This window comes from Ptychodera flava, chromosome 21 (assembly GCF_041260155.1).
Source record: "Ptychodera flava strain L36383 chromosome 21, AS_Pfla_20210202, whole genome shotgun sequence".
NCBI lineage: Eukaryota > Metazoa > Hemichordata > Enteropneusta > Ptychoderidae > Ptychodera > Ptychodera flava.
Window position 1 is genome coordinate 36,882,565 of NC_091948.1, and position 10,230 is coordinate 36,892,794.

Consider the following 10,230-nt stretch of genomic DNA (forward strand, 5'->3'; position numbering starts at 1 on the left):
CAATTTTTCCCATTTTTGGTCAAAAAATGCATTTCTCAAAAAGTACTGGTCTAACAGCTTTGAAATTTGGTATACAGGTTTCTATATATGAACTAAGTGTGATATTTTGAAATTATGATGAAATCTGCAATTTTTATTTTTGGGGGCAATTGTTGCCATTTTTGGTCAGAATATTTTATTCTCAAAAAACTACTCATCAGATAGCTTTGGTTGACATGTTCTTAGGGATGATCGGATGTGATATATTCAAAGTATGATGAAATCTTCAATTTTGTATTTTTGCAGCTTATTTTAGCCACTTTTTTCTGGCCACTGCATTGAGTTATCAAAGATTTCCACCTTCTTCATCAACATGTGTCAAAAATAGTTATTCTGTACATAAACACAGCGGAGCTATATCGGCCGCTAGGTCGCTTGTTTCAAACAGGTTTGACTTTTAAAGTTTTGAATTTCAGAATTTTTCGTTTGACTCGTCTTTTCACTTCTCTGAAACTGAAATACCCCTTTTTCCTTATGTTTGACCGGGAAGCAGATCCCACCATGCTTTAATGAGCCAGGTAACTCGTTTGAAAAAGCAGGGGATTTTCCCCTACTCCAGGCAGAAGTATGCAGATACACCCTAGATTTTTTTGTGGTGGGACCGTGGTCTGATACGTGTTGGCTATTCAACATATACATGGCCAATAAGTGGTCTGATAAGTGTCGGCTATTCAACGTATACATCGCCAATAAGCCACAAATCCTGCGAGTGCAAACTGCCGGTTTCAGGGCATATAAACATGTACGTGTCGCCGTTTATGTTACAGTTACAAAAAGGTTACGTAACGGTTAATGATGGGAAATGCATGTGGCCTTCACGTAACCGGTACTTTTAAATCTACCTTAAACTCGTCTTTTCATCTCTCAAGAATTTACTTTTTCATTGATGTAATGTTGCCCCTCTAGATAAGCTTGAAAGGGATTACACATGAAGATCGCATTATGATCACGATTCAGAAAAAATGGCAATGCACTGTTTGCAAGTGTCATGACTGTTGCCGGAAATCAAGTAAGACAGGCCAAATCAGCCAAATATGAACATCGACAGCGGAGTAGATCATCACCAAACCTGTTATTGGGTCGACATATAGTGTTTTAAGTGATATATTTCCACATTTATGCTATGTTAAGGCATTTACTGTGCCTGAGCCTTTATGTCGAGGGCTATAGCCATATTGATCCTCTATGGGAAAATATGGGACTAAAATCTACATGCACTTCTGCAGTCGACTTTCCTATTCTCTTGAGTTAACAGATTATGATTCCACAGAATATAACAAAGAAAACATAAGACTATTATATTTGGGGCACTGACCAGTAGCATTGCAAGAGAAAGGGAGGACAAATTTTCCGGTGTGATTCCAGCCATTGCCTGTGCTTTAATTGTCAACACACTCTAAGTGATCAGCCCCAGAAATTATTACTCACTATCATCATTTACGATGGGAGAAGGATCACAAAAAACACACAGCAGTTTCAGGATATGGTTATTTCTATCTTGGTGTCATAGATAGATGCAGAGAACACTTTATAGTGCCAAAAACAGTGAAATTCAAGAAAAGCATACACGACACAGAGGTCTTGACACAGAGGTCAAACCCAATTAGCAATGTACTGGTATCACATGACTCCTGCTCGTGTTGCGGTTTGGCTGTGTGGTCTATGTGATTGACACCTTTTACAATAGGTGTTTGCAGACCAGTGGATAGAGGGACTATGGGTGGGTGTATCAATAAAATCATGTCATAGAATTTGTAATAGTTTCCGTTATATGTGTATTTATTTAGCATTGTGCATTGGTATGCAAATTTGATAATCAACTCCTCAATGGGGAATAATTTCTTTGACTGCAGACCTCAAAACTGCATAAGAAGCCAAAAAAAATGGTAGTGTGTTATTACCATTTTTTAGCTAGTATAGACCATTATAAGTCTATAGAATGTACCGGGGTATCTGTCTTGTGTCAGTCTGTATATATGTATATATGTGTGTGCATGTGTGTGTATCACTGTATGTGAGAATGTCTGGACATCCACTCAGAAATGTTGAGAACTTATACTTACAGACTTGATATTTGGTTTGAAGATGCATCATATATTACTCACACCAGCGGCTTACTGACTACGCATGCGCAGATTCATAATATACTATTCAAGTAACCAGAAGTGTACCCTACTTTCATGGGCACTGCCATGTTTTTTTGAGTGCTCGTAAAAAACAAATATGAAACGTGCAAATTATTATTTTATAACATGCCATTTATAAAATATCTCTCTTTTATTAGCCAGTAAGTGTTATTATCTACCTTGTCGTTGGTACAAAAGATCGTTAATATCACGCATAAAAAGTATGAAAGGGAGAAAATGTCGTGCATATGAACCGGGGGGGGGGGGGGGGGGGGGGGGGGGGCATACGCTAAGAATGCTGGGATTGAATTTTCGAAAAGCGCCCCCTGTGTCAATAACTAGAATAAAAAATTGCCAGTTTTAGACGGAACGGCAAGTTTCAGCTAATGCAAGTGGAAGGTGGGCAGTGAGGTTACCATTGCAATGATAATGATATGGCATAATGCCCCTTGTTTAACACAATAGGCTGTTACCATGTTAAAAATTGCCAATTTTTGTCCCACATTTTTTACGCATTTACAGAAAATCTATACCTGCATGCTGCATTGCTGCAGGGTTTGACGTCGTGTACGTACGTGAACTGCTTTCATCAGAGGGAAATTCGGCATAGTTGTCATACAAACATATAAATCAAGTAACTATATTTTATCATGAATCAATACAAATAACATTGCCAATCTTAACCCCTGGCGCAACACCAAGGGCTGAGCCCTATAGAATAGAATAGAATAGAATTGATCTTTATTGAACTGTATGCTGCTCTGGCATATTAGCACATACAATAAAGATATTCAACTTCAAGTTGAACAAGTCAGAATGAAAGAGAAAAACTTCCAAATTCACTTAGAAATAATATAAAATTTTCTCTTTTCAAAACAACAATAAATAAATTTTGCCAAAGAAACAGCTGTGTTATTGTTTGTCATTATTTCAATAAATGTTTAAGTTAAACTTTGTTTCTTGTCTTTTAAACGGAGGATTTGTATTCTTTCTTTGTTATATAATGGGCATAAGAGTAAAAAGTGTATTTCATCTTCTATTTTGTTACTCTTGCAACATGGGCAGAGACATTTTTCTGCTCCCATTTTACGATGTCTACCTGTTTCTATGTTAAGTTGATGTGCACTTAGTCTAAATTGTGTTAGAGAAGCCCTTGTGCGTGGATCTCACAGTATCTAAGTAAGTTTCATAATGTTGGTGTGTTTTGAATAAGCGGTATGTCCTTAATTTATTTTTCATATTGCCCTGTTTATTATCATTAAATAATACATTATGTATTTTGTGTCTAAAATGTTCTTCTATTTTGAAACCTATGTTTTTTAAATCTGTTTTGTCTACATGTTGATTTTTCCAAATTTTTTCAAAGCCAAAGCTTGACAATAATTTATGTACTGTAGACACCCAGTTCTGAGTAGTTTCTGACTCCCTTTCATTTTGGTATGTTTCTTTTATTAAACTAGTTTCAGGACTTGAAATAATTTTCCCCCAATATTTTAACATAGAAAGTGCGATTTTAGCTTGCAATGGTAAACAACCCACTTCCAACAAGACAGCAATGTTAGTTGTTTTGCAATGGACCTGCTGGACTGACTTCAAAAGTTTTGTTTGTGATTTTTCAACACTGGAGTTTAAGTTTAAAGCTTCTAAGTTTATCACCTGTGGACCCCATATTTCTGCACAATAAAGTATAATTGGCTGAATAACTGCTTCAAAGAGTTTTAAAAATATTCGTACGGGAAGAATATTTTCTGATCTTAATAGTTGTCTGATCTTAAATTTTGCTTTAAGAGCTCTGTAACTGAGGTCATTTATTGCTAAGTTAAATTTACCATTATTTGTTAATGTTAATCCTAAGTATTTATATTTTTGAACAATTTCCAATTCTTTATCATCATAGAAAAAATTGTATTTATGTATTTTATGGCCAGATTTGTTAAATATCATTATTTTTGTTTTGTTATAGTTTATGGCTAATCCCCATTTTTCACAATAATTTTTTAGATTGTTGATGCTGTGTTGTAAACCTGTGGCAGTTTCCTGTGGCAGTTTTATATAATATTATGGTTTAATAATGGTCTTCTTTTGTTTATGATAGCATACGTATTTGATTATAAGACTCTGCCGAATGATAATATCTCCTGGATCATTTTATCGTTCATAAATAATCCTTACTTCATATGAAACTCTCGGGAATTCATCTTCATTCTTGCTGGAACAATAGAGCCATTGTCATGAGAATGATGATCACAAGATGTACATTTGCCATGTTTCCCTGCCATTAGAAGTAGGACTCTAACTGTTGGAGTTTGAAAATTTAATAAATACCATTCAATAACTTCGTTATAGTCAAACTGAAAACAAGCACTCAAATTTCGCTGGTTTACAAAAAAAAATTAATAGTCAGGTTTTGGAACACAATATGTAGTATGAATGACTTCCATAGTATCAAACTTGAAACAACCATTTGGATTTCCCCACCTAAATGAAAATTAACAGTCAGATTTTTGAATGTCTTGATCAACTGCAATCCAATCTCTTCACTGCAATATCAAACTAAAAATAGCGATTAATTTTCACTACTGTAAAAGTATAAGATTTTTAAACGTCACGACCAAGCATGATTGAACTATTTCGATGCAATTGGTTACCATACATAACGAACGTACAGTGTCGGGGGTAACAGGTCAATCTTTATTGACAACACAACCTCCACCCAAAGGGGCGGGGAGGAATGGAAGGAAACTAGAAGAAAACAAAAATTCTTACATATCAAGCACACTGGTGGGAAGGTGTGGGTCTATCAATGACCGCAGCTACATGAATGCAGCACATGGTGAGCCTCGATGCCCACACCCAGCCTCGTTCCCACATAAAATACCAATAAACTAGGCCCAATCATAGTTCAGGTTGTAATGTTTTCTTGTTACCGAATTAAAAATTTACCCATAAAAACACAATCTTACTTTTGATGAGAGTTTGGATGTAGACATTCATCAAAAGAGTTGAAATTGCAGAAATCGCTTTACTTTAAATTTGCCATTTTCTGTTGAGGTCTATCAAATATTGCCAAGTAAATTGGTGGATTCGGGTTTTAGTGGATGGGTCTGTGATCTTTTGAGATGTTTGAAAGCCAAGCATAAAAATATGTCAAGCTCATATCTGAACATACTACCGTATAACATTGATTTTAATTTCTGATATACAGGCATGTTTAGAGATATCAGATGAGATAGCTGCCATTATTGCTGCAGTGGTACATGATGTTGATCATCCGGGAAGAACTAACTCATTTCTGTGTAATGCAGGAAGTGACTTGGCTGTACTCTACAATGATGTGTAAGTTGCCTGACATTGTACTATTCAAGACTTCACTTATCTAGATTCAATCAAATTTGATTCTATCTAAAATTGAGTGTCAAGAAGGATAGATAACAGTGGCACAAGTGGGACCTGCTTTCTCCCAACATACTTGTTGTTTTGTCTTTTCACTAAAATCTATAATAACTTCAAGTTGCATCAGCAAGTCAGAAGTATTGTACCTGCACAACATAGTTGAAAAGCATGGTCACCATGTGGTACTCGCACCATGTTCAAAGTACAGTGAATTGAGTTCACACATTTCCTTGAATATTATTCAAACCACAATATGTCGATAATAATGAGTTGTATTGGGAAACATAATCCCCATCAAGCAGACCGCAAATATTATGCTCCTCACCCCCTCATTCAGTTATGCATTACCAAAGGTCATCCTTTGTACAGTGCAATCTGTCTAAACTGAACCCAGTGTCTACTCTAGTGTGACTTCCTACCAATATTAAACGGCATGGCCTCATTTCTCAAAACAAAGTGGACTCTCTCTCACGACCTCGACCTCTATATGGATGCCTCAGGTACGGTAGGATCTGGTGGCTACTACAAAGGCCACTGGTCGCCTGACCCGGCTCTCTCCTTGCGTCAATCAAATGGAAGGAGATGTACCCAATACTCGTCACCTGTTCAAATTGGGGGGCAGCGCTGGCACGGCCGCCGCGTGCTGTTACATTGTGACAATCAAGCTGTTGTGCACATCTGGAAAAAAGGCACGGCGAGATGCCCAGACATGATGAAACTAGTGAGAAGCATCTTTTACGAGGCAGCCACAGGAAATTTCCATGCTATGATGATTGCCAATGTCAGTGGAATTGACAACTCATTGCTTATGCACGTTCTCGTTCACAGATGGAAATTTTCAGAACATTGGTGTCTGAAGCAGACGCCGGCCCTATACGCCTGTACCAACGCGCCTGCGTCCATCCCGCCTGCTACACAACGACTGACAGAGCTGGCAACAGCCTACATCCATAACAGTGTCACAGAGAACACGCGACGCACATACCATGTAGGACAAACTTGTTACATGGACTTCTGCTTATTGCACAGACTATAGTGGCCTTACCCATCACAGCTAGGACGGCCATACTCTTTGTAACAAACCTGGCAAACCGAGGACTAGCATACAGAATAATTAAGGTGTACATAGCCGGGTCGATGCATCAACATGTTGAACATGAGTATGTCGATGATGTAATGACACACACTCTTCTGCAAAGGACACTGCAGGGGATCAGGTGAAGTATTAGAGAAGTGCACCGGAGAAGTGCACCGGCCGCGACTACCAATCACCATTGACCTGCTCCGTTGCCTCAAGGAATGCCTACACCAGCACAATGACATGTGCAGCAATGACAAGCTCATGATATGGACAAGCTTCACACTGGCATTCTAAGGCTTCCTGAGAGTAAATGCATGAGTTCACCTCGTGAACACCTATGGAATTCGACATAAATGCCACATTGCTCACCGGGGACATTCCCTTACCAAGTTTTGGTACAATAAAAACTAACTAAGGTACACTTTTTCAGACCAAGTAGGTACATATATGGTATACCTGAGGTATACCTTTGGTTTAAAAAAGTGCTACCTTGGGCAGTCCAGATTTGGAAACTTGTGCCATAAATAGGTATATCTAAGGTATACCTATTTTTGGCATATTAAGTGTCCAAATCTGGACTACCTGAGGTAGGCTCTCTTTTAAACCAAAGTTATACCTCAGGTACAGCAAATAGGTACCATGTAGGTATACCTGAAGTAGTCCAGATTTGGACAAAGGCGTCCCAAAATAGGTATACCAAAAGTATACATTACCAAAATAAATTACTAAGAAAAAAAGGTATAATTTAGGTCTTATACCTACAATGTACCTTATTTTGTTTACATAGTTGTTCATATGATCTGAACTTTGTAAACAAATAAAATACTAAATTTCAGGTATTTACCTATTAAAATAATACCCATTTGTTTTTCTAAAGTTTACTTCTGGTATACTTACTTTGGTATACAAGTGTCCTGAGATGTGGATTTGATCTGACTCTTTACCAGAAAAGCCAGAGATGCTGAAAACCAAAGATGTACACATGTGACAGCAAATTTTTTGTATTGTACCATAAGTTTCAACATTTTTCTCTTCTTTAACAATAATAAGTTCAGTTCAGATGATATGCACATAGAAGTTGTAAAATCACTTGTGTAGACAATTTTTCAACGCCAACGATAATGACATGATTGAGAATGAGACGCATAAGTGCACGTCAACAAAAATACTAAGTCATTGATTGATACATGGTATTACCATGAATGTACCAGTCTTCAACTTGACTATACATAAAATGGACATGTATTAATTAAACAAATCAAAAGTCTTTTCAACATAATCTTAGCTAGCGGTCACTTTCCTGATGCATGGAATACAGGCATTATTGTACCAATATATAAAAAAGGAGACAAAAATGACCCGAGAAATTACAGAGGGATAGCATTGCTAAGTACAATTAGTAAACTTTTTACTTCAGTTCTAAAACAAAGACTAATTACTCATATTGAAAATGAAAACCTTATAATTAGGGAACAAATTGGCTTTATGCCAGAGTTTAGTACATGTGATCATATATTTGTTTTAAAACAATTACTTACAAAGTATCTGAGTAAGGGGAAATATATTTTTGGCTGTTTCATAGACTTTCAGAAAGCCTTTGATTCAATTTGGCATGTGGGGCTTTTACACAAATTAATAAAGTATGGTATCACAGGGAAATTTTATAACATCATAAAGTCAATTTATTTAAATTCGAAGGGTTGCATTAGGGTGAAAGAGGGACTCACTGAACAGTTTCCCATGGAGAGAGGAATAAGGCAAGGTGATGTTTTAAGCCCACTGCTTTTTAACCTATACATTAATGACATAAAAGATTCGCTTAATTGTGTCACCAATGACCCACCAACTTTATTACAGAGTACTTTATCATGTCTACTTTATGCCGATGACTTACTTTTACTATCTGAGACACCTGCGGGGCTACAGAATGCTATAAATTCAATAGGGCATTATTGTGAAAAATGGCATTTAGGCATAAACGTTCTCAAATCAAAAATCGTGGTTTTCAACAAATCGGGGAAAATTTTCAAATGAATTTAAATTTACCATACATGGTAATGAGTTGGAAAATGTGTCAACATATACTTACCTTGCCATAAAGTTAAATATTACATGAAAACTAAATAGAGCACAAATTGATTTGAAAAAACAGACTATGAAGGCATGTTTTGAATTGAGACAGTTACTCTTTGCAGAATCAAATATTTCAATTAAAGTCCATTTACAGATGTTTGACGCCATGATAAAACCTATTCTGCTATATTGTACAGAAGTATGGACTACAGACATAGGCACAAATGCAAAAACCATATTCACAAACTTAACAAACACAATTGAAAAGTTGCACATTAAATTCTGCAAGCACATACTTAAAGTGAATAACAAAGCATCCAACATTGCATGTTTAATGGAACTGGGTAGATATCCTCTAATTGTTTCAAGCATAACACAAATGGTCAAATATTGGTTAAAAATAAGTAAGAAAGCAGATACAACACTGACTTGTGAGGCATATGATCTGGGCTGTCAACTGGACAATGCACATACAGATAATTGGGTGTCAGGCATTAAACAATCATTGCTGTTCGTAAATATTGATGATGCCATGAATGTAAAAATAGAAAATGACAAACAGTTTAAAACTAATTTCAAAGTAAAAGTTAAACAGCTATTTGAAAAATGTGCATTTGAATTGATTCATGATGATACCAGACAAGGGCACCATAAAAATAAACTTCGCACATACAGAGAGTTGAAAAAAGATTTCTCTCTCGAAAGCTACCTTCATTTTATAAAAAAAACAGATCACAGATTAGCCTTGTGCAAGTTACGCATTAGTGCACACATATTACACATAGAAACAGGTAGATATAGAAACCTTGATGTTATAGACAGAGCATGCCCAATTTGCCAAAACAAACAAGTAGAAGATGAGATACATTTTCTTTTTCATTGCAAAGGCTACACAGACATTACACATGATTTTTAGCTCATATTTGGTATACCAATGTGAGGTAATCGTATAAGCTGAATCAGTTCATTTGCATGCCATTTCCATGTCTGTATGTATGTATGTATGTATGTATGTATGTATGTCCGTCCACGTCAAAAACAGCTAAACCGCAGCACCTACTGTCTTAGTATTTGGTGTACAGGTGCACCTAGGGGTGGAGATGTGAATTTGTTCAAATGAACATGTCAGTGCCAAAAATATGCAAATGAGGGGAAAAAAGGAAAAACCCTGCAAATTGCTAAAACTCTGTAATCGTTGGTCAGATTGGGTTGAAACTTTGTGTGCAGGTTCCTTTAGGCATTCTAAAGTAGGTGTTAAAAATTTGGGATGAAATTTGCATGTTTCTATTTTTAGGGTAATTTTTTCAGTTTTTAGTCAAAAAATGTTTTTCTCTGAAACCACTCATCTTATTGCTTTGAAAGTTGGTATAAATGTTCCTCAGGATGACCTCAGTCAAGTTTATACAAATTTAATTAAAATTTTAATATGTGTAATTTTTGGGCAATTTTCCAAATTTTTGGTCAAAACTTTTTTTATTGAAAAATTACTAATCTGATAGCTTTGATATTTGGTATACA

The 10,230-nt window shown here is 36.2% G+C and overlaps 1 protein-coding gene across 7 annotated transcripts in view; it reads left to right on the forward strand.

The window, feature by feature from the left end:
* The window catches only part of LOC139122144 (high affinity cAMP-specific and IBMX-insensitive 3',5'-cyclic phosphodiesterase 8B-like), a 455,871-nt gene that overhangs the window by 366,027 nt on the left and 79,614 nt on the right, over positions 1-10,230 (forward strand). For 6 of the 7 annotated variants that reach the window (XM_070687564.1, XM_070687562.1, XM_070687561.1 and 3 more), the window contains one exon: positions 5,371-5,501. In XM_070687564.1, the coding sequence (XP_070543665.1) occupies positions 5,371-5,501 (131 nt within the window). Of the gene's footprint in view, positions 1-5,370; positions 5,502-6,386; positions 6,946-10,230 lie in introns of all 7 variants that reach the window. The other variant, XR_011549410.1, reaches the window with a different exon arrangement.